At 55.3% G+C, this 27,951-nt stretch overlaps 1 protein-coding gene and 1 long non-coding RNA gene across 8 annotated transcripts; one reads left to right on the top strand and one right to left on the bottom strand.

Moving 5' to 3' along the window:
* Window positions 1–4: 4 nt before the first annotated feature.
* BICRA (BRD4 interacting chromatin remodeling complex associated protein) lies at window positions 5–27,398 on the bottom strand. 7 transcript variants are annotated; one of them, XM_054808148.1, is made up of 15 exons: window positions 27,272–27,398; window positions 26,153–26,258; window positions 13,356–13,401; window positions 12,641–12,683; window positions 12,310–12,375; window positions 9,068–11,032; window positions 6,178–6,819; window positions 4,995–5,184; window positions 4,712–4,839; window positions 4,098–4,223; window positions 3,542–3,600; window positions 3,195–3,343; window positions 2,676–2,770; window positions 2,216–2,318; window positions 5–1,787 (listed from the first exon to the last, which is right to left on the bottom strand). In XM_054808148.1, the coding sequence occupies exons 3-15, from the start codon at window positions 13,394–13,396 to the stop codon at window positions 601–603; spliced, it is 4,794 nt and encodes a 1,597-aa protein (XP_054664123.1). In that variant the 5' UTR covers window positions 13,397–13,401; window positions 26,153–26,258; window positions 27,272–27,398; the 3' UTR covers window positions 5–600. The 7 variants fall into 7 exon arrangements, with proteins under 7 accessions (XP_054664123.1, XP_054664125.1, XP_054664121.1 ...); XM_054808150.1 differs by lacking the exon at window positions 27,272–27,398 and having other exon boundaries at window positions 26,153–26,318; XM_054808146.1 differs by lacking the exons at window positions 26,153–26,258; window positions 27,272–27,398 and adding an exon at window positions 25,570–25,743.
* On the top strand, window positions 27,291–27,936 carry LOC129198663 (uncharacterized). Its single transcript, XR_008574510.1, has 2 exons — window positions 27,291–27,408; window positions 27,560–27,936. It is a non-coding gene; the product is annotated as an uncharacterized LOC129198663 (long non-coding RNA).
* Window positions 27,937–27,951: the final 15 nt, after the last annotated feature.

Genomic DNA, 27,951 nt, shown 5'->3' with positions numbered 1-27,951 from the left:
CCCCCCCTTCCCCCCTTTGCTGAGGGTCCAAAAAAATCCCGCGCGGTATCTAAAAAATAATTTAAAAGATAAAATTTTTTTTTTCTTTTTTTCTTTTTTTTTGTTTTTATGCCAACGACTGCCGAGTCCTCTTTGGCCTCTCACCGGTTTGGATTCCCGACCTGCTGCCAAAATGGAGAACGGCCGGCCGGGGTGGAAAAAGAGAGCAGAGAGCGACGGGATAATTCGTATTAGCGATTTTGTTACAGAATCTAAATTACACAAACACCTCCGGCCCCCCCCCCCCCAAGTCCGGTCTCCACCCCCCCCCCCAGCCCCGGGGCGCTCGGTCGCGGCGCAGATCGTTAAATCCCATCTCATCCCCAAAATATTCCGCCTGCCCCCCCCTTTTTATCCTACAAACGCCGGGGGGGGGATGCGTTTTCCCGGGACGCGTTCCGTTTTCCCGGCCCGTCGGGGAGGGGGGGGGTGTGTGTGTGTGTGTGGGGGGGGGGCTCAACCGCGTCCAACCAGCAAAGAGCTTCTTCCTCTCCTCTTCCTCCTCCTCTTCTTTCTTCTCCGATCCCTCGCTCGAGCGTCCTGCCGTCGCCGCGTTCTCTGTTATCTGTTTAACGTCCTCGCTCCAAGGCCACCGTTGTGATTAGGGGCAAGGTAGGCGTCCGTCCGGTGGACGGGAGAGGAGAAGGGGGAGGAAGAGGAGTTGTAGGAGGAGGAAGGCGTCCGGACGTTCTGGTTCCCGGCCTGAGGTTGCTGGAGGTTGAGGATGCTGTCGATGGCGCTCTGGAGGTGTTCGTTGAGGGAGTCGTCCTGGGGGCTGTCGCTGGAGAAGCTGGCGTTGTCCACCTCGAAGGATTCCGACTTCCGACGTTTGGCCGGGGGTAACGGCACCTCCCAGGCGAGTTCCGAACCCGAACCCTGGTCGGGGGGTTCCGGTTTTATCATCCCGCGGTAAAACTCGTCCTCGACTTCCGCAAGCTCCTTCATAAGGCCACCGGCGGAATCGTCGGTCTTCTGCGGAGCCGCGGCGTCCTGCAGGACGAGGGAGCGAGCGTCGCTCCGGTTGAAGAACAGGAGCTTGGAGCTCTCTTCCGACCGGCCCTTCTCCGCGGCGGGACTGTCCTGGCTCTTGCGGGAAGCGATCACGCTCCTGGATCCTTCCTCCTGCTTCCCGGCGAGGGCACCGGGGGGCTTGTCGGCTTTCGGGGCGCTCCCCTTGGGACAGGCGTCGGCGGGTTTCTCCGCCACGAAAGCGTCCACGTTTTCCCGGTACGTCTTACGAAGGGGGAGCCGGCAATACGTCACCGCGGGTTTTTTCTCGGCGGGAGCCGGAGTTACGTGATCGACGGTGCCGTTCATCTGCCCCGCGCCGGAGCCGGCGGCGCCGGAGCCGTGCGGGTCGGGTCCTTTGATGACTCGGCACGCGGAGGGGGGCGGCTGGTGCACGGGGTCCAGGGCGGTGTTGTGCACCACTTTGCTAAGCCCGGCTTCCTGCTTAATTTTTAATTTGAGACCGATGCGGCTCCGCGCTTCGTAGGTTTTGATGGGGGGTTTGCTCCTGGAGGGCAAAGCGTCCTCGTCCCCGTCCAGGGAGGGAGAAGCTTTGGCCCAGGTGACGGACGGGGAGCCCCCGCTGTGTTTGATCACCAGTTTGGTGGGGTGGAGGGGGGGGGTGCTCTGCGTCGGGGCCGCTTTCAGGCTCTCGGGGGCCGGCGCGACGCTGGAGACGGAGGCCAGGGCCACCGAGGAGGAGAGGCTCTGCGAGCGGGACGAGGAGGAGACGTACTCGTCTGGAAGGGAAACGGGCGTTAGCGGGTTTGGGCTTCCCCCCCCAGCTTAAGTCTTTTTTTTTCTTTTGTAAATTGTGAAATACGTTTTGCCGTAATAGTAGTTGAATTTCAAGTTTCCCCCCCCCCGTCTCAGCCCCTCTCTCGGGGAAAAACGCACTAATTTCACGCAAATCTTCGTTAAGGAACCGGCCGGGAACAAGGAGCGGCTTCGGCCGCCGAGCTCTTTGGGCACAGGCGGCAGCGGGGATTATTTTCACTCTTATTTTCAACGGTTTCTCCCCCAAATCCCCACCGACCCCGGTGGAACAGGCTGACACAGCGTCCTGCCCCGCACAGGGTGCGGAGAGCTCGGAAAAGGGGGGAAACGCCGAAAACCGAGGGCGCGGCTGTAGGAGAGGGAGAAAGGAGGGGAAGGACTCGTCTCCCACCTGGCTTCTCCTTCGCCAATTGCTTGTCGAGCGCCAACATGGTCTTTTCTTCCTGGATAAACATGCGGTCGATCATCACCATCTCCGCCGAAGGACTGACTCTCTGCGGACGGGGAGGAAGAGGAGGAAGAGCGGCTGCGGTTACGCGTCACCGCCTTCACGTTTAACGATCGTTTCCCCCCCCCCCCCCCCCAAGATTTTTCCCATAAAGACTCGAACGCAGAACCGCAGGGCGAGAGCAACGCCAAACGCTTGCAAAGAGCGGACCGAACCGATGGCGGGGAGAGGAAAATTTACCCGTTTTGGTAAAAAATCCGGGGGCTGAGCCCCGCGGCGTGGCAGGACAGAGCCCACAACCCACCGAGGGCCTTGAACTCGACCCGGAAAAGCCGCGGATCGATCGGGAAAAGCCGGCGTCGGAGAAATAATTGGACTGGAGCAGGCGAGAGGCCGGACTCACCCGAGATTCCTCTAAGAGCAGCAGGCGGTACTTGTTCAACATCGCTTGCGTGCGCTTCAGCAGCTGGGTAGAGACCACTTCAAACTCCTCGTCCACTGCGAGGAAGAGGAGGGTGGGGAGAGAAGAAAGCCTGCGTCACCGGGTAAACGCGGGTACGGGCTCGGCGGCTCTTTGTTATTAACTTGTTTTAGCAGAAGACCCCGAGGAAAAGGGGTTTGGTGGGATTTTTCATTGGCAAGAGTCCGCCAAGGTCTGTTTTCGTCATTTCCCAAAACACGCGGAGACCGTGACGAAACTTTAACGGAACTTTGAACTATTCCAGGTCAGAAAACCCTGGAAAACTTCCACTATGTCATCTTGGGAACGTCACTTTTTTTCCTAGAGCGAAGGCCTAGACAGTTTCTCTGTTATTTTTGAAGTACTAAACCCCTCGATTTTTTTTTTTTTTTTTTTTTTTTTAATCTCTTTAAAGCCCGCCGGCTTTAGGAGAGCTGCGTGCCGTCGCCGGGGAGGACTCACCCTTCCTGTAGTCCTGGGCGGAGGGCAGCATCCCCTGGTAGACGTGGTAGGGCAGGAGCCGCTGCAAAGCGTCGTCGAAAGAACGGAACGAGGTTTTGTAATCGGGATGCAGCACCGCACCTTGGTGTTTGTGCAACTGCTCCAGGAAACTGGAAGGGGGGGGAAAAAGAAAAAAAAAAAAAAGAGAAGAGGGTGAACTGCCGGAGGGATCCCAAACACAAAATTCCCTCGTTTCCGGCGTTAACGGCATCGCGCGGGAGAGCGGGCGCGGAAACGGATGGAGCCGCAGCGGCGAGACGTTCTCCCGTGGTTTAAATTACGGGTTTCCCCCTCCCCGATGCGCTCACCAAGCTTCCTTGCTGGGCTGTAGCGTCGGGGTTTTCTTCAGAGCGAGCTTGCCGTCGTACTGGTGGGGGAAAAAAAAAAAAGGACGGGGTGAGAGGGGACGTCGGGGACGTGGGGTTTAACCCACGCCGGCGGCTGGAGCGAGCCCGGCTTTTGGGGGGATTTATCCTCTTTTGAGGGAATCGAGAGGCAGGAAGGAAACGGCGGGGATCGGCGACCGCCGAGAGGAAGGAAGGAAACGGATGGGATCGGTTTGGGAGCGGTTTGGAACCGGGGCAAGAGAGCAAAAGGAGAAAGCGCAGATTACCGCGGGTTGTAAGTCGGGAGGAAGGCTTCCGCTCGCTTTGACAAAACGATTTCGGTGCGTTTAGAGGCCACCGAGGTTTACACGCAATACGTAAAACTTCGGCGTACTTATACCTCGCTATGTTTGGGGTTCCCGTGCGAATAAAGCTCCTTCCTTTCAAGGACAAAGCCGGAGGGTCCCCAAGCCCCCCGGCATCGTCCCCCCAAGCTCCTCCTTTAAAACGCCCCTCGCACGCGTCGGTGCAAACTCACCAGCGGCTGGCTTTGCACGGGGACCGAGGGCACGAGCTGCGATAATCCCTTCCCGACGACCTGGATCTGCAAAGGACCTTTCCCGAGGTTCAGGCCCGAGACAGAACTGATCACGCCGGGCTTGGTCTGAGGAGGAAACGAAAAGACATCATTTTGTTTAGGATCCCGGAGCGGTTTTTCACCGAGTAACGATTAATCGACGAGAAATCGCCTGCCGAGACAACCAAAGAGCTCGCAGGAGGGTTCCTCGCCGCGCCGGTCTAAACGCCCGAGCGCAAGATGTATTTTTGCATAAAAATAGAATTATTCTGGTTTGTACTTCCAGAAATCTATGTCAACAGCCCCGGCATCCCGTTGAATCCTCGGTGAGCAACCGAGTCTCTTAAAGAGGAGGAACAACAACGCCTTCCTCCCGAGAAGTTCCGGTAACGTCGGTGGGAACGGTTAATTTTGGATCGTCTTTAGAGGTTCACAGCGCTTTACGAGTGGGGAAAAAAACCCCCCATTTCTGGAAAGTAATTCTTCCTTTTTGATAAAGCGGAGGGGAACACCGACGGATTTCCAGGTGGAAAACTTTGGGATAAAACGGAAACCCATGGAAAACGCTTCCTCACCTGCACTGACTGCTGTATGGCAAGAGGCGTTCCCGACTTCCCCGGGGCCGCAGCCCCTTTCCCAGCCGAAATCGGCGTGGAAACGCTGGAGAAGGTTTTATTTTCCGCAGGCACCGGGGTGGTAATACCTAGCAAACGCAAACCAGACAGGCGCTTAAGTTCAAGCCTCGGTAATAAATAACGACGTCGCGGATTTTCACCCCAAAAAGACTGAGGTTTATCAGAAGAAACGAGCTCGGACGAGCAGCGCGGCTCGATCGCGCCGACGGGTTTCACCACGAACCTGTGGTGGAAGGCGGGAGGGCGGCGGGCGCGTGGCTGTGCGCAGGGGCTGGCGTCGGCGTCACCGTCACCGGTTGTCCCTGGCCGCTCACCAGGACGGAGGAGGACGGGCTGGTGAACTGGCCGAGCGCCGGGGAAGCCTGGCTGGTGGGAGGCTGCTGCTTCGTTTGCAGGATGATCCCCTGGGGCACCTGCGCAGGGTTAATTTAAAACAAACAAACAAACAAACAAACAAACCCCAGAAGTTGAAAAAAACCCCACGCCCTAAACTCATCGCTTCCTCGTCCGCGAGCACCGTCGATTCGGCACGAACGCACGAGGAGGGAAGGGACCGGTCGCTGCGCCGGTCCCGTCTGTCCCCGCAACCTCCGCGCCGGGAGAGGGATGAGAGAGAAGCTAAAAAAAGGCGTTTGCCGAGCTCCCCCCCGGTCCGGCTCCGCGGGTCTAAACCACGGGAAGGGGCCCCGCGCGCTCAAAAAACCCCAAGTCGGGTCCTTATAAGGGGAGTTTGCTTGGAGCGAATATAAAATAAATAACTGCCGTTTAATTTTAGAAGCCTGGAGTTCGGGTTCTTTTCCGGGTACTTCACCGGGAAGTCCCTGACTGCTCCCCCCTCCGTCGGCGAGAGGGCCGGAGCCGTCCCCGAGCGTCTCCCCGGGAATAGCTGCACCCCACAGCCCCAGCCCCGACACCCGCACCCCCCCAAAATCACCAGCTCAGGCAGGATTTGACCCCTGCCCGGACAGGACAGGTCTGGGGGGGACGGGGGACACACGTTTGTCACGGGAGAACGGGACGCGCTTTTATTTCTGTCGTCGCAAACGCCTTCTCCTCGTCTTAATTACAAGCCAACACGTAAATCGCATCCGCGGAAGACGCCTCTCCTACGAGCGCCGTACGTTAAGGGATGCACCTGCATTCCTGCGACGGCAGGCGGCAGAGCCGGATGTAACGCCACGGCACAAATCCCGCTCTCGGCACCCCGAAAAAAACCCAAAAAACCCCAAAGAACGAAGGGGGCCTGGGACCTGCCCCTGGGAGGAACCGGACGGATTTGTGCTTCCGATTTTGCCTTTAATCCCTCGTCTCCCCGACGGCGGGAGGCTCGCGGCCGCGCTTTGCCGCGCTAACCTCCCCTCCTGACCTACACCCGGCGTCGGAGACCCTCGACGGTCCTTATTTACCTGCTGGAACCTGTCCAGTATTTGCTTCTGCTGAGGAGCGGGGTTGGGAATAGCCGGGAGGGTTTGGAATTGATTCGGGACCATCGGAAAACTCCTCTGCTGCTCCGCGGTTAGGTGGAGAGCGTGGGTGGGAGTGGGAGGTTTGATCTGCCCCTGGGACGGAAACTGCAGTTGGAAGTGAGGGGAATGGGAATGCTGGACCTCCGCCGGCGCCGGGAGCTGGACCTGGAGCTGCGCCGGCGGCGGCGGCTGCTGCGCGGCTTCTGCCTGCGCCGGCGGCGGTTGGAAGGGCGTCTGGGGCTGGGAGGGTGGGCGCAGGGGGTGCTGCCCCCCGCCGAGGGGGGACGAGGCCAGCTGGTTCTGGATGACGTAGAGGCCCGGCATGGGCGCCTGCGGGGTGCAGGAACGGGAGAGCGGCTCGGAAGGGGGCCGGGAAAGGGTCTGCGGTTGGGAGGGGGGGCGCGAGTGGGGCCGGGAGGGGGGCCGGGAGAGGGGCTGGGGCTGGGAAGGGGGCCGGGAGGGGTGGGGGGACTGCATTTGGGAGAGGTGGGCGGCCGGGAGCTGCGGGCTCTCCCCCAGGGGAGGATGAGGTAGCGAAGGGGACGGGGAGGCTCCAGGGAGCTTCTGCTGCCCTGCAGGTAACTGAAACAGAGAAGGAAAGAGGAAGAAGTTAGTCGAAGCTCAGGAAGGAGTTTTTGCCCTCGAAAATGCCCACGGGTTTCTCGGCTCCGCCAGACACGACGGCGAACCGTGCGGGCAGAGCGACCCGCTCTGAAAGCGGCTCGGCAAACGGTTCGTGAAACACCTCTGGCTCCTGCGGTAACGAAGCCCCCGGGAAAACGAGGTCCTGCTCTCGCCGGCCTGCCCTAGCACCCACCCTAAGGGCTCTGGGTAACGCTGCCGGGGCAGCCCCCGGGGATGCCGGGGGGCACAGCACCGCCGCCGGACTCGCCCAGCCCCGAGCGTGCCCCGGTGTCGCTTTTAGAAGCGTTTTTAGGGTCAGAGTAAGGTAAAACTACTTTTCTTCCTCAAAAAACATCCTCACCGCTGCCCCCGGGACCGCCCGGAGCCACGCTCGGACGTATCCTGCCCTCCTTTCCCACCACAGCCGATGCAAACGCGAGGCTGCCGCTCCCCTGGGGATGGGGGTCCGTGCTGGAGGGGCTAACGCCGCCCGGGGGTTAACGAGGACGGCCCTAACGGCCCTCGGCATCCCGCTATTTACATTTCTGGGGAGAGATTCACCCCGGGAGCCGAATATCCCTCTGATTAATAGCAATTCTAGTACTTGAACTACCGATCGCTATGGAAATAGGAAGAATTGGGGGGGGGGAAGGTAAGGAAGCCTCTGGCAGGGACAAAAATGTACCAGGCAGCGGCTCGTGAGCGTGAAGGGAGAGGAGAAGAAAAAGCAACGCAGGGCGGCAGCAGCTTTCAGGGTTAGTGAGGACCTGCAGGCAAGCGAGCGGGAGCAGCCGGAGCTCGGAGGGGAGACGGACGGACAGAGGGACGGACGGTGGGGTGGCTGGCAGGGGGAGGAGGAGGGGGGACTCCCCGACTTCATCCTGCGCGCCCGGGGCTGAGAGTCGTGGTTTCGGGGCGTAGGAAGGGACCGGAGGAAGAGTTTGGAAGCTTTGAAGACGAACAGGGCAAAAATAAACGCCGGGAGATGTCTGACGTCACCCGAACCCTCTGCCGTAGCACAGACGAAGCGCTCCAGCGCGTGCTTTTCCGCTGCCGGATCAGTTTTTCCGTACGGCAGCACGCTCTCACCGTATCCATCCCCGCGTTCTTCCCGGCACCAAAGAGAAAACCGCTCTCGCCCGCTCCCCGCCGGTACGGCTGGCGAGGGAAAGAGCTCTCTCTGGAGGTGGGAGAGCGACTTTGCAGGGGAAAGCAGCGGGACCCGCCGCGCCCGACCACAGTCCGATAGCGCAACTGCACCGATATTTAGCCACGGGTCTCAATTACGCCGAAATTAAAACGCCTGGTTTTAATTATGCCGAAATACCGGGAGGCGACGGTCAACGTCAAGCCCAAATACCTAGAAAGATGTATCCGCGCTACTCGTCACGCCAAAAAACGTTCAAATGAGAATTTTAAGGCTTCCACCTCTTGAAATAATAATAATAGAGAGCGTTGGCTCTCTTCCCGTTTCCTGGATAACTCGGGGACTTTGGTGGCTCACGGACCAGCACCCACCTCTACGAACACGAGTTCAAGAATAAGGAAAACCCACAACGGTTCGAATCCGGCGTCTGAACCGTCACCGAACCCTTTACCAACGTAGGTAAGGCCAGACGGGACGTCCGCAGCCCCGGCTGGACCGACCTCGACCTCCAACGCGTCCGCAGTGCGGCATCTCGCGACGAGACGCTGCGCGTTGCTGCCCACCCGCCTGCCGACGCTGCTTCTAGAGCCGCCCGATTGTTTTTTAAAAGGTCTGACACGAACTAACGAAGGCGGAAAACCCTCAGCGGGGAAAAGCCGGACCGCCGCCGCGGGCCGAGCTCTACCCCGAGCCGCGGACGGAGAACGGGGCGGATGCCGGCTCCACACTGACGGCTCCGTGCCGCGGCGGCGGCTTCGGTAGGACCTGTCACCGGCTGCTCCTTCCAAAGGCGAGGCGGTGGCACTCGACCACGCGCAGAACGGCCCTGAGGCCCTGAGCCCCGCTCCCGGCGACTTTAGGGAAGGGAATTGCCGCCCTACGGCGGGAAAGGGAACACGTAAAGAATTAAAACTACACGCCGGAACGCTTCTAGCGGGTACGGCGCGTAAAACAAGCCCGAAAGCGGGGCTCTGCAGAGCCCGCCGCGCTCGGCGTCGCCCTCCAAACACCCAAAGGGCTGCAAACGCCACGGCCGCCGCCCGGAGGGGTTCTACTTGCCTGCTGTAGGAACATCTGCATGGAGTCCTGGTTGATGACGGTTCCGGCGGTTGCCTGCCCCAGGATGATCTTCTCCGGGCTGGAAGCCAAACTGGGGCTGGGCTGGGAAGTGACGGGCTGCTGGGAGGGCGGCGGGGGCGGCACGTTGAGCTGGAGCGGAGCGGGAGGTTGGGAAGCGGTTTGGACGGTGAGGATGGAGGACTGGTCGGCGTTGGGTAGCAGGCTGGCGCCCGAGGAGGACTGCGGCTGGACGAGGCCGGGGCTTTGGCTGCTGGCGGCGGAGGCTTGGATGCTCACCGCCTGGCCGAGGTTCTCGGTGGCGTTGAGCATGGCCACCTGGTTGGGCAACGTCACCCCTTGGATCACCGTTTGCCCCGTCTGGCCCAAGGAAGCGGCCACCGAGGGCTGGCTCTGCGTGGTCAAACTGCCCGCTAAGGAAACGGGCATCTGGAAAAGAGCCGGCTGTCCCACCTGGCCGGGCTGGAGCTGGATGGGAGCCGAGAGTATGTGCGCGGTGCCGTGGGCGTTCTGCGAGGTGAGCACCTGGCCCAGGTTCAGCTGGCTGGCGATGTTCTGGTTGGTGAGGATCTGGGCCGGTAAAGCTTGGTTCGTTATCAACTGTCCGCCCGGCCCTTGGCTCGTTATGATGTGGGCTTGCCCGCCGGGGTGGGAGGTGGTCAGGATCTGCCCTCCCATGTTGGCCTGCAGGGCCGAAAGCTGCTGGGGGATCTGCACGGCGGAGGCGCCCGCCAGTTGCCCGGGGAGGAGGAACTGGTTCTGGCCCTGCAGCATGGCCTGCGGGACGTGCTGGGCGGGAATGACGATGCTGCTGCCCTGGTTTAGCAGGTGGACGCTCATGGGTTTGCTGAGGGCTTGCTGCTGCGGCGGCGGCTGCTTGAAAACGTTGGCTGGAAGCCCTTGGGGGAAGCCCGAAAGCACCACGTTCTGCCCGGGTTTGCTGGCCATGAAGGTCAGGTTCTGCTGGGCCTTCTGCTGCTGCAGGGCGGCTTCGTTCTGGATGGTCAAGGTGGCGTTGTTGGAACCGAAGGGCTTGGGGGTGATCTGGTAGAGCTTCTGCTGGAGGACCCCGGCGGGTTTGGGTTGAATCGGGGTGGGCGTCCTGTGAATGATGACGTTTTGGGCCTGCACCAAGGGGCTGCTCAGGTTGGAGGTGACGGTGAGCGGCTGGGAACCCTGCGTCCCGGACACGCTCCCGAACATAGAGTTCCCGTTGAGCGTCGTGGTGGCCACCGTCGGCAAATTCTTCTGGATGACGAGACCGGCGCTTTGCGGCGAGACCCCCGTGGAGGCCAGGGTGACCTGCTGCTGCTCGGGCGCCGTCTGGGTGATGTAGCTGCCGACGGGCATGGTGGCCACTTGGGAGGGCTGAACCTGCTTGGCGATGATCTGCTGCGTCGACTGGTTGATGGCCATCACTTGCTGGCCAACCACCTGGATCGGGCCGATTCCCAGCGTTCCGCTGGGGCTGCCGTTGGGCAAACCCTGGAGATTGGAGATGGGTTGGATGGTGACGTTCCCCAGGCCGACTTGTTGGAGGAAAGGCTGAACGCTGATGGCCTTGTTGACGACATCCGCTCCCACCGACTGCTGGACCAAGGCTTGGTGAGTCAGGACGGCGGGTTGCTGCAGCCCGATGAGGTCGGCTCCGCCGGAAAAAATCTGCGGGGTTCCGTCGGAGGCCGTCTGTACCACCGGCTGAAGGGTGGGAAGCTGGAAGGGGCCCAGGTCCAGCTCGGCTTCCGCTTCCAACGTCTGTTCGGTGATGTTGGCCTCTTGCAGGCTCTGCTGGAGGATATCGCAAGGCTGGTCCGAGTTCTGCAGGTTCGTCCCGCTGCCGGAGGGTGACCCCAAGATGTCATCTTCTAAAAAATCGAGGTCCACGCTGGTCGCGGGCTGACTCTGCTCGGTGCTCAGGTGGTTGCCGGAGGACTCTTGTACATGCAGCTGGGAGGTCGCCGGTCAGAGGGGGGAGAAGAAAGAAGAAGGCATTGAGCTCGAACGCGGGGAAAGAGGGCTTCGAGCCGACTCGCTCGACGGTTTTCCCCAGCCGCCTCGATTCGCGAAGCGGGGAAAGCCGTTTGGCATCCCTGGGCGAGCCTAAACGAGCGCGCGGCATCGTTTGCGAGCGGGCGAGACGGCCCTCAAACGGCTGGCTGTAAGCGAGGGGGTTAACGGCATCCCAAGGATGGTTTGATCGCTTTAAGTTTTCACGCGCTGAGCAAACAGAAAAGCTCGGAAAATACCCCTCGCCTTTCTTACTCTTCAAAAATTAAAGCGTTGTTGGGATGGGAAGGGGAAAATTTCACATTCTGGAAAGAAACCTAAAAGACTCGATGAAAACCCAGCCCTTTTCTCGCAAGAGACGTTCGAGCAGCGGCCGAGTTCGCTCGGCCACAGGCTGCGGCGCGTGGCCTATAGCCAGGGCGTAGGGAGGGGGGTCCTGGGAAAATGGGAAAAAAAACCCCTAAACCAACGGAAAAGCGAGGTGCAGCCTAACCTCAGAGCCCTCAGGTTTTGTAAAACAGGGAAGGGAAAAAAACCCCCCATAAAATAAATAAATCAAAGTAGAAGCAAACCTCAACTCGTAAGAGAAATTTATGGGTTACAGAACCCCAAAATAAAGTGCAATGGAAGAAAAAAAATAACAAAAAAATAATAATAATCAAGACTAGCATTACAATGTAACTGGAAACAGAGGGGGGGGGGAAAAGGAGACCTTCATGCTTGAATGTTATCCATGCAGAGTAAGCCATGCTCTTTGGGGAAAGGAAGAAACAACAAAAAGGGGATTTTTCCACGTATTTCACCTTCGCTGTGGCAGGGGTCTGCAAGGAAAGGGAGCGCTCTGGCCTCAGGGGGGGGACTGAGAGGAAGGGGATTTATTTTTTTTTTTTCCGGAAGCGTTCTTCCGAATTATCTCTGCCGCCTTCGAGGCATGAGCGCAGGTTCCGCCCTTCTCTCTCTCCACCTGATTTTTCTCTCCTCAAAGCTTTCCCCAGGTTGAAAGCAGATTTTAGAGCTGCCTGCGAAATCAACTTTTCTCCCCTGAGATACGGGGAACCTGGCGGAGCTATTTCTTCATAAATCTTGGGGAATAATCCCTGCGTCCTGCCTCTCTCGCTAGAGCTGGGAAACCCAAAAAATAAATAAAAAAAAGGGGGGGAGGGGAAGGGAAAGGTTTCTGAGCTGACATTCCCCACGTATAAATTAAAAATACATACCCCAGCACCTTCAAAAAAGGCACTGGCTGCATCTCCTGTGTTGTCCAGGAGATCATCACTGTCAATCTGTAATTAAAAAGATTTGATTTACTTTCTTTAGATATAGTATGAAAAAAAAAAGAAAAAAAATATTAAAAATATATCTATAAAAAAAAAAGAGCGCAATGCTGACGGGCAGCTGAGCTCTCACTCGCTGCTCTGAACTCGCAACTCTGAACTTGGGGTTTTCTTTCTTTAGAAAAACTCATCGTTTATTTAAAAAAAACCCAGGAAAATAAAAAAGAGAGTTTGCGGTAAAGGTTTTGGTGAATAGAAACAAGTTGTCGCTCACCTTTTCGGATCCATGTAAAAAATCATTCAAGGCCTGAGGGTCGCTGCAAAACAACAGACGAAAGCGTTTAGGGATGCACCACGTCACCCGCGTTGAGTCGGGAGCGAAGCGCGTGTTTCTAATTAACGCGTTAACCTAACTTCGCACGCTCTGAAGTGCAATAACTAATTACGTGCAGCGATTTCTACTCCAACGGCTCTATTACAGAGAGACGTTACCGTATAGGTGCTGAGAGAAGGTAAATATCCTCCCCCCGGGCAGCTAACGCTGCCTCGTCCCTCTCCTGTTAATTCTGCAAAGCCCCGGTTACCAACAGTTTCATAATCGCAATAAACCCCGTTGGAAAACGAGCCGTTGACAGGCAGTTTGTCAAAAAAAAAAAAAAAAAAAAAATTTGGGCAACCTGTTAACGAGCGTCCCCAGTATCAGAGAATTGGGATTTATCCAGGTTGTATCCAGCGGGAGAAGCGAAACGCGGGTTGTGCCGCATCTCCTGCGGCACAGCCCGGAGCCCTCCGAGGAAAGCGAACAGTAAATCGGGAGGAGTGTAATTTTGGGACGCTTTGGAGGATGACTTTGGGCTCTGGGAGACCCAACCTGGCACTGGAGGGGCCCCGGGGACGCACCCGGAGGTGGCAGAAGCCCCTTCCCACCCCCACGCCTTCCCCAAAGCGAGGAGGCGAGAGACAACGAACCGCCGCCGCGTCCCGCTTACCAAATTACATCTAGCAGGCACCGGCCGTCTTCATCATCCATGTCAACTGCAGAAAGCGGAGAGGGAAAAAAAAAAAAGAGACACACGTTACCGTCAGGAGAGCAAAGGGGTTGGGAGCCCCGAACACCGCGCTCTGGTTTTCCTCCCCAGTGATGATGATGATGGTGCCCCGCTGTCAGCTGACGGTGGGGGGACAGGGGACCAGAGGACACCCCAAAAGAAGAACCCACCGGACAAGAGGGACGTCGACCCTGTCGGAAAATCATTGCCCCCCACCCCGATAATCGATCTCCGTTGGAAAAGCCGACGGTGGCGAAGTCGCCCATCCTCACCATCGTCCCTCGAGCGGCGGTTACGGGTGACGCGAACCAGCGGCCGAGGGACCCGCTCGTCCCTCCGCCACGCTCAACGCTCGGCCGGATAGATTTCACCGGCAGTTCTCCCAACCGGGCTTAGGTTTCACCCTGAAACCCAAACCGGCAGGTTTTCGCCTTGTTTTCACCCTGACCGAGGGGAACCGGTGACACCGGCCGGCTGTGCACCGGCGTAGGACGGTCCCGGACCCTCAACACCGGGAGGCGGCGCGAGTCGGATCCCGGCGATGGCTTGACAATATCTCGTATTTAAAAATCGCCTATTTATGCGGTTTTATCCAAAAAAAGATTGGGAAGAGTTTTGCTTCAGGAGGCGGAATTGAGGATTTTCCTGCCGATAACCCGAGATCTGGCGCCGGGGCTCCCCCTCGCAAACCCCTTTTTGTGAGCAGGGCTGGGAAACAGCGGGAGCTTGGGGTTGATTTTGGGGTGTTTTGGATTTAAATTTTTGGCATTTCCCCTCTTTTCCCTCCGATCCGCCCCACAGCCGTGGTCTGGGCAGGGTTTGAAACTCCCTAATGAGAGTCAGGGAATAAAAATCAAAGAGAAGGAGAGCAAAAAAAAAAAAAGCGGGGGGGGGGAAAGGAGAAAAAAGCCGGCTACCTGAGTAGAAGACACAGAAAAAACTCGCTGCGGGACAAACACACCTTTCGTGGGCTGAAGTTCAAGGTTTTGACCAATCTGATTTCAACAGTTGTCTGTCGGCTGTAATTATTTTCAGGACCTGCAAACGAGTAATCTAACTACGCCAGTGAAACCTGGCTAATTACTCTGGAGAAGCACTTTGGAGCGCGCGCCGCTCTGCGTACAGAATAGAAAGAGCCCGCGTGTTTTTAATTCTCCCCCCAAAAGACGAAATTTTATAAAGTTCCCTTAAAGATCCGCGCTAAACCCGCTTACTTTTACCTGCAAAGAGCGCTAGGGAGGAGCCGACAGCATCGCCCCAGCCGATGCTCTGTTGCCATAGAAAAGGAACGAGCATGATGTCATGGGCGGCGCCGCGGGGCGGGGGAAGAGACAAGTTTGGGAATCTAAAATGCTTAAGAAAACCCCCTAAAGAAATGATAAACGGCGACGGAAGCACTTCCTAATGTTACTTCACGTCCGAGTCACGCTCGTAACGCTACTCTGGAGGCAGAGAGAAGGGGATTTCTGCACCGGAGCACCGTCCGCGGCCGATATATTTAGAGTAGTAGGACGAGGAGACAATGTGATCCAGCGAGCGGGTCACGAGATAAGAATTCCCGAGCCCTGGATCTATTCCCACTACTGACCTTGCCCGGCACTTAACGCTCGCCTGCTTTCGGTCCTTTCCTCCTCTGTAAAATCAAAAATCCCGACGGCACGGCTTCGGAAAGACGCGGGGATCTGCGGGTGAACATCCCGAGATAAACCATCTTAAATAAGTTTGTTCTTTAACGGTAAAACACGCGGCAATTTCGCTAAAGTCACCTCCGGCAAAGCGGTTTTCTTTCCATTTGCACGAGGACGGTAAAACAAGGCGGGGGGGGGGGGGAGAAAACCCCAAACCAAACCCCGCTTTCCACGTTGTCATCCCCCGTTCGTTTTCATCTTCGACATTAAAAATTACGTCGGCCCAGAAATGAACTAAACGTGCGCGGGGGGTGGGGGAAAGGCAGCCAGAAATCGCTGCTGCTCGCAGCGCGATGCCTGCCAAAAAGTGAAATAACCCTTTGAAAAAAAAAAAAAAACAAAAAAACCCAAACCAACAACACAAACCCGGCAACAAGGAAACTTTTTTAACGCTGGAAGATGTTTTCCAGCCCCATTTTGCTTTTACGCTGGATGGCGGTTTTCCCCATTTTGTTGATGAGAAGACAGAAGAACAGATTTTTGGCAAAAGCCGTGTTTAAGTGTTTCGGTAACAGCTGCGCTCTGCGTGCCGAACCGACGGCAACAACATCAGACGCCGCAGCTTTTTCGGCGGATCCTCGCTCCGCGCAGGGGCCGTTTGGTGCCAACGGTAGTTCTGGCTGGGTTTTATTAGACGATAACGCTCGACGTCAGCCTATTTTTAGATCTCGCACGCACGCCGCACGCTCACGGAGCTGGGAACGGTAACGCGATGTAAGGAAAAGCCTTTTCGCCGGCGTAAATGTTAACAGGGAGGAAAACGCCGAACTTTACATCCCGGTAAGCTGTCGAAAAGGTGAGGAGGGGAAAAAAAAAAAAATAAAAGACGAGCTTTGAGGAAGTGACAAGTGGTTTTCCTTCTCCCGCTGCAGATGCAAGGCACATCCCTAATTCCCCGATTATCCTGGTGAGGTCTCGTCCGGAAAAGTAACCCCCTCACCTCGTTAAATCTGGGAAAGAAGAGGGTGCAGACCGAGCGGGACGCGCGGAACGTCGTCACCAGAAAAGGGACGGGGGTTTGGTATTTCCAGCCCGTTGTTTAAGAATAGGAAAGAAAAGAACCTTCTTTTTTTTTAGAAGTAGATAGAAAAGGCGTCGGTCGACTCGCGGCTCGGCCGCGTCATTAGGGAACCGTCCTACGAGAAATCTCATTAAAGCCGCCAGCCGGCTGCCCCTCCGCTCCAGCGGAGACAAGAAATGTTCCACAGTTATCGACACCAGCAGTATCGCAGCAAAAAAGCCTGGAAACCTCAGGAAAAGCAGCTCCGTGTGATTTACCCGCGGTTCCCTCCGACACCGACTACGACCTTTAAAACACGAGTTGCGTCAACACCAACGAGTATTTTTGGGGGGGTTTAACAAAGATAAGAGGAAATGTCTGTACGGAAGGCATCGAGTTTTGTTGTAGTCGGGACGCCTGGGCAAATCGGGCACTTTCGGTTAATTAATATTTCTTAACGATGCATTAAGATAGAGAAGTCACGATTTACGGACGGAGGAGGTAAAAATACGAAAACGTCTTTGGGAAATCGGGTTTCCGCAAGCTCCGCTGAAGCTCCACGTCTAACGAGCCTGAGCGTTTCTCCTCCAGCTTCAAGAATTAAGTTCTCCGGCGAGGTTCGTTCCCTTTCCCACGAGGCCAACGTCGCTCTGCTCACGGGGGAAGGGAGCACAGGGGATACACGGAACCAGAAAACGAGAAGAAAACAGGTAAAAATCATCACAATAAGCTCCAATCCTCCGTTGTCTTCGAGACTGCGCAGCCTTTTACACCGGGGCGAGGTGTAAACGTCGTCAAACCGAACGATGAAGCGGTAGGACGTACGGCTTTTCCTCACCCGCGCTCTTAAGACCAAACAAAGACAATTTTAAATCCCGCGGACGTGACTTAAAAACCTTAAAAATGACTTTCGAGGGGGTCCGGCCCTTCCGAGAAAGAGAATTTTCGGTCGCAGTCACTTCAGAAAGTTTTACTCCTACTGAGCATCTACTTTTTCCTTCCGGCCGCAATCCCTTTTGTTTTCTCCAGGTTTCATTCTCCTACCGCAGGGTAAGCTCCAATTGCACCTGACGTACCAAGTTTATATCCTTAACGCCAATTAAGTGTTTTCTTTCGGGTTTTTTTTTTAGCTTTTACTCGAGTTGAGTTTTCTCTCTGCCATTTTCTCAGGCTCCCACTCGCTGAGGTCACTGAGAAACAGGTAGGAGAAGCCGCGGGGTCTGCTAAGAACACGGGCAACTCTTTCAAACCCTTGGAAAACGATTACCACCATCGATTTTAAGAGTTTTTCTTGCTGAGGGATGATATACTCAGCCAAAAAAAATGAAAACACCCAGTTTTTGACAGCTTCATAAATCGCGTTAGCAACAGAGGGAATTACGAGGGCGCAGAGGAGAAAGAAACAGCCCCTGTTTCGCCAGTATCGTCCTCATTTTCCGGCATCCCGGCAGATTTATCTATTATGCACACACAAACACAAAAGAGAAAAAAAAAAAAAAAAAAAGGTGGCGCGCTGGGCAAACCTCACAAAGACAAAAGCATCTTCCGGGGAAGAAAGGTGGAAACGATAATTTTAATTTCCCCAGAGGACCTGCCTCCAGGGATTTGCGGAGCCTGCAAGAATCCTGCCGGGGAAATCGAGGAAATCTCGGCTCTGCCGGAGCGACCGGCAGGAACGCCGCGTCCTCTCCCAGCTGCCTTCACCACGTTTCCTGCCGCGGATGGGATTTAAGGAAAGGATTCCTCCAAAAATCCATCCGGTGCTTGTGTTTCTAAGCAAACACAGCGCCAAAACAGAAACTAAACCGCGTATGTTTTATTTTCACGGTACTGAGAAATATTTGAAATATAAACAGTTCCCCTTTTTCTTGTTTTTGTTTTTTTTTTTTTTGTTTTTTTTTGTTTTTTTGTTTCCAGCAGGAACTTAAAAAAGGAAACAGCCCAAATTCTGAACATACCAACGACAAGTGTCTATTTTTAACAGATAAACTCCGAATTCGCGTTCCCGCTCTCCCAACGATCTCTTAATCGGCGCATTTTTGTTGCGCCGTTCCATAAATCCTTCTCCAAGCGCAATCCCAAGGCAGCCGTCGCTGTAGGAGAGGACAGTCGGACGCCAAAGTCCCCTCAAGCGGTGAAAACTCCATTTGGAAAAGTTTTGGAGACGATGCCTAACGAGCAGCAGAGTAATAAGGGAAATAGCGAACGAGGTCCGGCTTACACCCTAGCACAACCACCGTAATTAGGGCTCCGCGCTGTATCCGCGCCCGCTCAAGGTGTAATTAAACCACCTTTTTGACCCACGATATTGAAAGAGATAAATATAAATCCACTGCTCGGAGCTGGTTGAGATTTTAATACTACCAAAATATGGCAAGGCTTCAGCCCTGCCTCGGTTTTCCCAGCCCGCCGCCGCTCTTCCGGACGGATAACCCTCGTTTCTCGCGCGCCACAAACTCGCAGGGCCAGGAGGAGAGCGCTCGTGTTTTGCCAACTTCATGGTTTTTACCCGATTACGGCTGGGAGATACGGAACGTATTTGCTTTACGTGGTCATACTGTAAAGGAAAAAAAAAATTAGAGGAGTATTACACCAACCACCCCAATAACCGAAGAAAAAAACCAACCCCAAAACCAGCGTAAACGGGGCTTTTAACAGCAACGGGTCAATTTTTAAGTGTTAAGGAGCAAATTTGAGAAGCTGAGATGGGATTTGACAAGGTGCTCCGGTGCCGCGTCCATCATCCGCGCTCAAACCCAGCACCCGTTTCCTGGGAATCGAAAGCAATAAATGAGCTTTGCGCGTAGCCGAACGCGAACGTCGCCGACCGCTTTCTGAAAGGCTACGGGACGCACGCGCTGCCGCCGCCGCCGCCAGAATCGGTGAGAGAAAACAATCCATCTTCCCCGCACATCGGCGCTCTTAATAACATCTCCTGTTAGCGACGCGTCATCGTTCTCGTACGGTGAGGCGACCCTCGCGACTCGAAGCCGAGGGATTTTACCTTTTCTCATCATTTACCAGGCTGCCATCCTTGCTGATTTTCTACCGCAACGTTTTTTTTTGTTGGTTGGTTGTTGTTTTGTTTTTTTTTTTTTAAAATCGCGTCCGATATCCTCTGTTGTACGCGTCGCTGTTCCGGTAACGTACGCTGCCCTACGTAGGAATAAGCAGTTCTCAAAAGAGAGGCGCATAAATTAGCTCCCCGTATAGATTAATTCACGCGCGCGCTCTGGCAGTAGGTCCCGGTAACGGGTTTTTTTGCTGTTCCTATACCAAAAAAGCCCTCCGGTTTGCATATTCCGGTGCTTCATCTAAAGAAGAGTAATTGCGCTGATGATTTTAGCAGTTCCATTATCAGCGACGGCGGCTGATAGTTAAATCGTAAGTTTTCCGATGCACTGATTTATAACTGTCAGATTCCAGCTGACTATCTAGAAATATAAACCCAGGAGCCTAATAAACAAGTTAAAATCGTCTCTGCCTGTCATCGCTTTCCTATAATCTAGAAGTTAGCAGAAAATTTAAAAAGCCATCGCTCTCGGCGACAAATACCAGGAAAACATAAAGCGCTGAAGGAGCCTGCGGCATTTTGCAGGGAGTTCGAATCCAATTCCTCCCGTGCTGTGAAGTACACGGGTAACATTAGATCCGTTTTAGAGCCTTTTAAAATTCCAGCCACAAGGAATTCAGGTTTCCAACTTGTCCTGAAAACAGGAAAAACCCCATCTTTCATGACATAAGGGGCGGCTATCGCATTTTTGAGCGGACTCCAGGAGTTCCAATCCCACGAATCTCCAGTAAACGAAGTCAAATTTGAGGTGACTGCGGTTACTCGCCTCTCGCTGCGCCGTCGAATTTCTCCTCGTTCGCTTCTCAGGACGTCCCCGTCACGATTAGCTCTCAAATACCCAAATAAAGAGTTTATTTCAGCGTTTGGGATTGTACCGATAAAGGAATAAATCCCGGCAGCGGGCTGGCAGGGTTCGAGAAGCCGCCGGTTCATTTCCGGCCCGAGTCCATGCAGGGACGAGACACGAGCAGCCGGAGGAACCCAAGTCCACGCACTTTCCGTCAGGGATTTCTTCTTTATTTTTCTGAAAGCTACAAAGATTCCGCGCGGAAGGAAAACACTTTTCTAACTCTTTTAGTAGACGCTCTTGAGCGGTGAAAGCAAGAGAGTCGTAAACGAGCGATTTGGCACTTCCATCCTCCTTCCCTGGGAAATGATTCTCGACGACAGAAAGCCGATTCCTAATCGCGCACCCGAAGCTTAAAGCGGTTTTTTTTTTTTTTTTAATCGCCGTTTCCAGTTTTACAGGTGGGAGAGTCCCCGCTTCCCCACCGAGACCGCCCGGGGAGCGGCAGAAAGAGGAGGAAAACCCCGATTTTGGCTCCCTGGAGTCACGAACGGACGGCAGCTGCAGGCGAGGGCCGTTCGAGAACAGCGCTGGACTTTTTTCTACGGGAAAGAATATTTACGTACAGTTTCCAGGTTAACTATTACTCCAAAAAAACCCCGATTAAATCCACCAAAGTAAGTTCTCCTGCCTCGCCTCGGTGTTAACTCGCTCACCGTCGATCCGTTTTTACGCACAGGACAACTCTTCCCTTGGCGCGGGCGACGCCACGCCGAGGACGCTCCCGGATCCCGAGGTTTTGATGGGAAATATCCCATTTCTGGGTCAGGGAACCGTTTTCCTCCCGTCGTCCCGGGCCGCCCTCCCCTCCCCCCCTGCGCGGGACAGGATTTACTTGGAGCTTTTTTTTTTTTTTTTTCCTCTCAAAATCATTTCCAGACTCGCATTCCCTCGACCGCAGCAGGAGGAGGAGGAGGAGGAGGAATACAATGGGAGGCAAAGTGCTCGCTTTTCGGGAAAGGAGGGGAAAACTTTCCGAGGCTGGAGGGGGGGCGGGGGGCAGGAGGAAGAGGATGAGGGAAAGGAGCTCGGCAAACGCTTGCCGTACAGAGAGAGCAAATTTCAGAGAGAAAGAAGAGAAAAAAGGAGAAATCCGCTCAATTAGACACAGGAAACGGGTCGGAACGTGTAATATCTCACTGAAGAGCTTGACTGGCAACCGACTTTAATGAAAACCGGTAAAACACACCCAAACGTCGACAGTTTTCTGAAGCTCTCCAAGAATTTCAGAGCAAAAAGAAAAGCTTTTTGCAGGTGAACGCACCATCACGCGCAGATCTATGACCTTTCCGTCAAAACCGCAACGAATGTTTCAGCTACTTATGGTAGCAGAAACAACTTTCAAACACGCGCTGAATGTAAACTGAAGTATTTTTGCCGTCCTACGGCCTCCGGGGCTGCTCCCATTAGCCACAAAAAGTCTTGTTTTCCCCTCCCGGTTCTCAGTTCTCTCCGGAGGGCAACAAACCCAACAAAAATCAGGTCAATTTGCTGCTGGAGAAGGCGAGGAGCAAGAGCTGGGGGGGGGGAGCAGGTGGAGGAACCGGGGCTCAAAGGGAAAACGTTGGGAAGTTGATGGGGGGGGACAGAGGCAGCCCCTTCCCGTTTCGCATCCATCCGGAGCCGGTCACCATCCCGTTATTAAATTCTGGGGTTTTCATACCTCACGGGGAAAACGGCAAAAGGTGTTTTTCACCCTAATAAGCTGCGGAGGAAGGACGGAACTGGATGAGCAACCCGGGGGGGATTCCCGGAGGGAATACCGAAGGGGCGCAAGCTCCGCAGCCACGAATTTAGAGGTGACACGGTTGCGAGGGCGAAGGGGCGTCGCAGGTAACCTGCGGCCGGCGGATGACATCGAGTACTACGGAAGAAAAGGCAAAGGAATAACAATTCCACCTGCGGATGCTAAGAGAGCGAGCACGCTCTCCGGAAAAGGGCTTTTTGCAGCCCAAACTTCAAAAACGGAGGAGAGGAGCGCAAGTCGCAGACATAGGCGAAGGGAAGATTCGCTCCTTTTATCGTCGGATCGGGAAAGACGCGGTCTCGCCCGTAGCCCGGTCGTGAAAAGGCTCCTCAGGCTCCGGATCGGGACAGAAACGTTAATTCTCCCGATTGCTGGAAGAAACGAACTCGCCGCAAAAAGCAGACGGCGCTGGGGGAGAAAGGGGAAACGCGACGGAGTCGCTTCCGCCGGGACGGGTCGGAGGCGCTCGTCGGGCAGCGGCGGGTGCCGCAGCCCCCCGTTTATTTAGGGAAAAGGTACGAAAACGGGCAAGAAGAACAAAAGCTTTCCCCGCTCGGCTTCGCCAACAGGCCTGGGCTGGAAGGACCACCTCAAGAGATGAAACGATAGCTCAGTCTCCATAGCAATCCCTCGCTCTGCCGATACCACCGATACGACTACTGGCACACGGGGACAGCTCCCGAGGTTTATTTATTATTTTTTTTGGGCACGTGTCACGATTTTGTGGATGAATTTTGGCAGAAAAAACGTTACGGAAACCTCCCCTCCGCGCCTCAAACTCCGTTAGCGGCTCTAAAACCATTTCTAACCGCGTCGAGGATGGACGGGTCGCTTATTCTTAGCCTACGCCAACTTTTAGCATTACGGGGCCGTTAAATTGTGAAGTCCTGATAAACTTAACGAAGGCAACGCAATTAGCTGGCTGTCATCTCACAGCTCGTCTCCTTGAAGCCTCGGGAATTAAGGGACAAGCTTCCAGCCGTGCTCTTTTAGTACCCAAATCGGAGGGAAAAGGCAAGCGAAACAGGACTGAGATGGAACTGTCCCATTTTAAAGCTGTGCGTTTCCACGTTAATTATCCGTTCCGAGGAGGCAGCAGGAAAAGGGCGTTAAAACGTAAAAATAAAGAGGCAGCGGAAGAGGACACGTGCTCTGGGCTCACAGAAATCTCCAGCTCCGCACCAAAATACCTGTAAAAAGTCAGAGCAGCTCGTGCCCGCGATGGCAACCCGCCCGTTTCTTAAATCAAAGATTCCGCTCTACTACAGGATGAAATTCAGCCACCCCTGAGAAAAAAATCCTACTCCGCTCACGGAGCGATTTTGAGGACGGATTTTGAAAGTTTCTCTTTCCTATAAAGACTTAAATTTAGCATTCAGTCTCCCGCATCGTGAAAAGCCAAGCGGAAAGAAACGCCGAGTCCCAAACCGTTCCCCTCAAGTTTTGGTTTGTGGGTTTTCCTTTTGATTTGGGGAAAAGGGGGAAGCGCTCTGGAAGTCCAGCCCGATCCGCACGATGGGCAACACCTGACACCAGATAACAAAGTCCCCATAAAAGCTCCACGTAAAACATCACCACGCTCTCCAGAACCCCCCAGCCTTACAGAAATCAGCTCTTTTCACTCAAAAACCCCCCACTTCGCGCACTATTTAAGGACCAAATCCCTGCAGGATGGGGATTATTTAGGGTTTCCTCGCACCACAAGACACAGAAATTAATGTTTTTCGTCTGCGGAGATTCCCGGTAAAGCCGAGGAGTCTTGGGGCGAAGGCGACATCAGCTTGCGGGCACCGAGGATGTTTATTTTCTGGGGCAAAGTATTTCTTTGCGCACACGATGGGACCCTGAAGGCGATTTCCCCCTCTGGTTTTGATTAAAAAAAAAAAAAAAAAAGGACTCCAGGAAATCCATTGCTGGGGGGGGGCATTGACAACAACTGAGGCGATTGGTAAAAAAAAATTGACAGATTTGCAAAATATTGGCTGCCGGCGCCGTTTGGGAGGGTTCGTTCACCTGTTATTCAGATGCTGAACAAGAAATCGGTGCTGGGGAACAATCAGGGTAAAGCTGCCCCTGCTACCTTGTCCTCTCACTCTAGAAATAATAATAATAATAAATAATAATAATTCAAAGATCAGCACGATTAGTTTACGAACTGACAGCAAAAAAAGTATTGAGCATCCAAATGTAAACAGAAAGCGTCACCACGGACCTCAGGGGATGAGGAGCCAGCACAAAAATGACATCGTTACGTCAAATCCGCGTCCGGAGCCCAGCCCAGCCGAAGGGGTGGCCCCCCGGTACCCCAGCACCCTCCTCGCACCCCCGGCACGGCGTCGGCAGCTCCGATGGGTGCCAGAGCCACCGAAGTACCGTTTGAGAGCCCGACTTTGGCCACGGCCCGTCACATGAGACGAGGCCGTGCTCGGTATATGAATTTTGGGGGGGAAAGGAACCCAAAAGCGTCTCCCCCTGCCTCAGTTTCCCTTTGGGTCAACTAGACCTTCCGCCAGTTCAACTGCTGCTCTTCAGCGAAAGAAAAAACAACAACAACAACGTTACGCGAGGGTGAACGGCACGTCCAGGCATCCAGAGACTGAAACGGCACCCGAAACGAGGGCAGACGGGACACACGGAATTACCGAAAACAAACGGAGGGAAAAACCGCCCCGAAAGGAAAAGCCGGCGTGTTGTATTTAAATATCAAGAAAACTACAGAGCCCGCAGAAACCAAAACCACAACCACACGCCCGGAACCGTTCACGCAAAAAGGGCGAAGGCAAAACGCTGTAGGAACGGTAAATACATTGGGAAAGTAAGCTGACAAATGAAAACTAGAAGAGAATTTGAAGAGCAACCAACTGTAGTTTATTCAGCTGATGTATTTTTAACGCACCGAGGAAAACTTGGGAGCTGTAACGCCCCGTAAAGGCGCCCATTTGGTCCCCAAAACCCACGCAGTCACTTTCACCGGCGGAGCATCCCCCCTGCACGGTGCTTTCCCCTTGACCAACGGGTACCGAGGGGACGAACTCCGGTTCGCGGCAGCAGGCCGGAGCACAAGTTTGCCATTTCCCGGGAGGGGAACCGGGAAGGGTTGGGGCTCCCGGAGCCACGGGCTCGCTCGCCGGGCAGCGACGGTGGCGGCGATGGAGGGGTTGGGGGTTTTTTTGGTGTTTTTTTATTTATTTTCTTTTAATCCTGACAGCGCAAACCTTCCGCTTCCCCTCCGTGCCTGCGCTTCCAGACACATCCGAGGGCATCCCTGCCTCTTCCCCGGGAGGAAGAGGAGGAGGAGCGGACCGGGGACACCCAGGCCGGCGGCAGCTCCGCAACCGAGACAGCGACACCGAGTCACGGCAGCGAGAACCGGCGGCCTCTCCCCGAGCTTCCCCCCCCCTCCCCGCCTCTCCGCGCCCGGGAGGAGGTGGGGACGAGCAGGGCGCTTCCCGAAGGCAGCGGGGACCGGCGGAGGGGGTTACCGGCGGCCCCCCCTCTTTTCCACCGGGAGGGCGCGGAGCTGTACGGGGGTGTTTGGCCGGGGAGGAGTATGGGGGGGGGGGGGAACAGAGGGCGACGTCTCCTTTTGGGGAGGTACATTGTATTCCGGAGACGTGACCCGCAGCCGCCGCACCGGGAGACTGTCCGGGGGCGGCGGGGCCGAGGCGCTGGCGGGGGAGAGAGGAAGAGGAGGGCTGGGCCGGTGGCCGGGGAGGGGGCAGCCCCCCCTTCTCCCGCCGCCGCAGGTAGCGGAGTTAAAGCGATTTAAAGCGAAATTGCTGCATTGTAAGAAACTCACCGTGATGTTTGAGCAGCAGTCGGCGCGGGGTCTCCCAGACATCCCCGCACGGGCTCCGGAGGCAGGACCCCGCCAGGCACCGACACATAGAGGTTCAGCGCGCTGCCTGATCGCTGCCTGCACCCCTGCCCAGCCGCTGCGGGCAGCGCGAGGCGCGGCGGGGAGGGGGGGACACCCGGCAGCGGCGGGGACACCCCGGGCGGTGCGGGGGAAAATTAACGCGCACCCCCCCCCCCCCCCCCAATTAAACCGCGTTTGCCCCCCCCGCACTCCGTCCCCCACATTTGCATACGCCACGCCCCCCGCCACGCCCCGTTCCAGCCCAGGCCCGGCTTTGCTAGGAACGGCTCAGCAAAGCTCGGATCGAGGGGTGCTGGGCGGGGGGGAACCGGGTCTGATCTTCCCGATTAGGGCACACACCGAGCCGGGAACGCTCCGGGTTTGGGGGGGACGGGACTCCCCAGCGTTCGTTACCGGTTTCTGTGTCAAATGAGGAAAAACAGCCCCAAAACCGGGAGGTTACGGGGGTGACTGCGGGCTGGCAGGCGGCGTTTGAACCCCCCCCTTCCCGAGCGGGGATTACCTGCTGGGAAAAGCGGCCTCGCATCTGGGGGGGGGAATGGAGCTCACCCCCACGTCGGAGCAGCCCCTCGCATCCCGCCGTGGGTCGTTAGCAGCAGAATCGGGCCCTGCTGGGAGAAAACGAATGATTTTATTGATTGAATCCGATGCTCTCGATCGGATCGAGACTCCAGAAACTCCCCCCGCCCAGCGCGCACACCCGGTGGCAAAGACCCCCGGGCAGTTCCCAATTTTTAATTGGTTTTATAGCCAGGACAGGTAAATAAATCAATAAAACGCTCTTAATTCCTGTTTATCCCCTCAGGACAAAGAGCACACGCACAGGACACCAAAAGTAGCACCGACGGAGCAAAAGGAGAGACGGTGACCGTAACCGATCCGATTTACATCTTTCTCCCCTAAAATTTGTTGGTTAGGTTCTGCCGGCGTAAATCACACCTTCATAAAATAAGTTTCTCCAGTTAATTCCACCAATGGTGGGTGGAAAAAAAATAAAAAGCGTCGGGATAAAAGCAGGGAGGGAGGAGGGGGTTTTGTTATTTATTCGTTGCATATTTGTCGCATCCGATCCTGCATTTTTGCTCGCAGGCCCAGAGAGAAACGCGCAAGGGGTGGTGGTGTGTGTGTGTTCGGAGGCAGCGCCGTGGGGATTTAACGCTTATTAAACCACCGCTGAGGAGAACTTTGCCTACATTCCCTTACGAAGAAGAAAATTCTGTTTAACGAGGGCCGGGATTAAAAGGCAACGCTTAAAACCAGCTTCCTGCTCGAGGCGAGCTGGGTACATTAAAAAAAACAACCCGCGTTTGCCAGTTTTGGGCTGGATTTTTGTCGGGATAAAGCTACGGGCGGCGCTGGCTCGGGCAGCCCAGCGCCCGGCCCAGCCCAGGGTCCTCGACATCCCAGTTACAAACTGGTTGAGCCGGCGAGGAGGCTCCGCTGGCGATTGGCGAGGTACAGGCAGGGGTAGGCAGGGCCAGGCTCCTTGCCCGCGCCCTGATTAGGCGGGTTAAATGTGATTGACCAGTGCGAGTAATTAATCTGCGAGAGGCCGGGCTTGGGGTTTTGTTTATACCCCTGGATTGGCTGGATTTGAATTGGATATACGTTCTGTTTGTACCTGGGTGGGACCTCGCGGGGCTTTATTTTGGTGCATTACGCTATAAAAACGCGGCGCCAGCTCAGCCGAAACATCGTCGTCGTCGGTCGCCGTCGCTCCTTCTTCGCTGCCGGGTCTTGCCGGGAACCGTCGACCGGGTACGGTGCCGGCGGAGGATCGAGACTCCGAGCTGTTTAATCGGGGAGGAGGAGGGGGGGAAAGGAGGTGAACCCCATCATCAGTAACGCTTACAGAACAACATTTAAACCACGCGATGCTCGACTATTTCCTTATTTATTTTTTTTTTAGTCCCAGAGCACCAAAAAAAGATCAAGCAGGGGGAAAAAAAAAAAAACCCCGAAACCCCCCCAAAATCACTTGGACACCGTAAGCGATAACTCGACTGACCCACGGGACAAGACGAGCTTCTTCCCTTAAAGGATGTTGTTATCGACGGCGCCCACAAAACGCGGGGTTGATTTCCAAGAGGGAAAGCGTTAATGATGTCATCGTCAGGAAGGTTTTTGTCTCTCGCGATGGCAACTTTGGCACCGGCCGCGGAAGCGGCCTTTGACACAGGCGAAATCCTTCAGCAGAGCGAAATAACCCACCCGCACGCACCGAGTTTTGGTTAAAAAAAAAAAAAAAAACAAAACCTCTTCCTAATAAATAAATCGTCAGTCGTATCACGCAGCGCGCTA

Source organism: Grus americana, chromosome 34, assembly GCF_028858705.1.
Source record: "Grus americana isolate bGruAme1 chromosome 34, bGruAme1.mat, whole genome shotgun sequence".
NCBI lineage: Eukaryota > Metazoa > Chordata > Aves > Gruiformes > Gruidae > Grus > Grus americana.
Note: the sequence above shows the minus strand (reverse complement) of the source record. Positions and strands in the feature narration are given on the sequence as shown.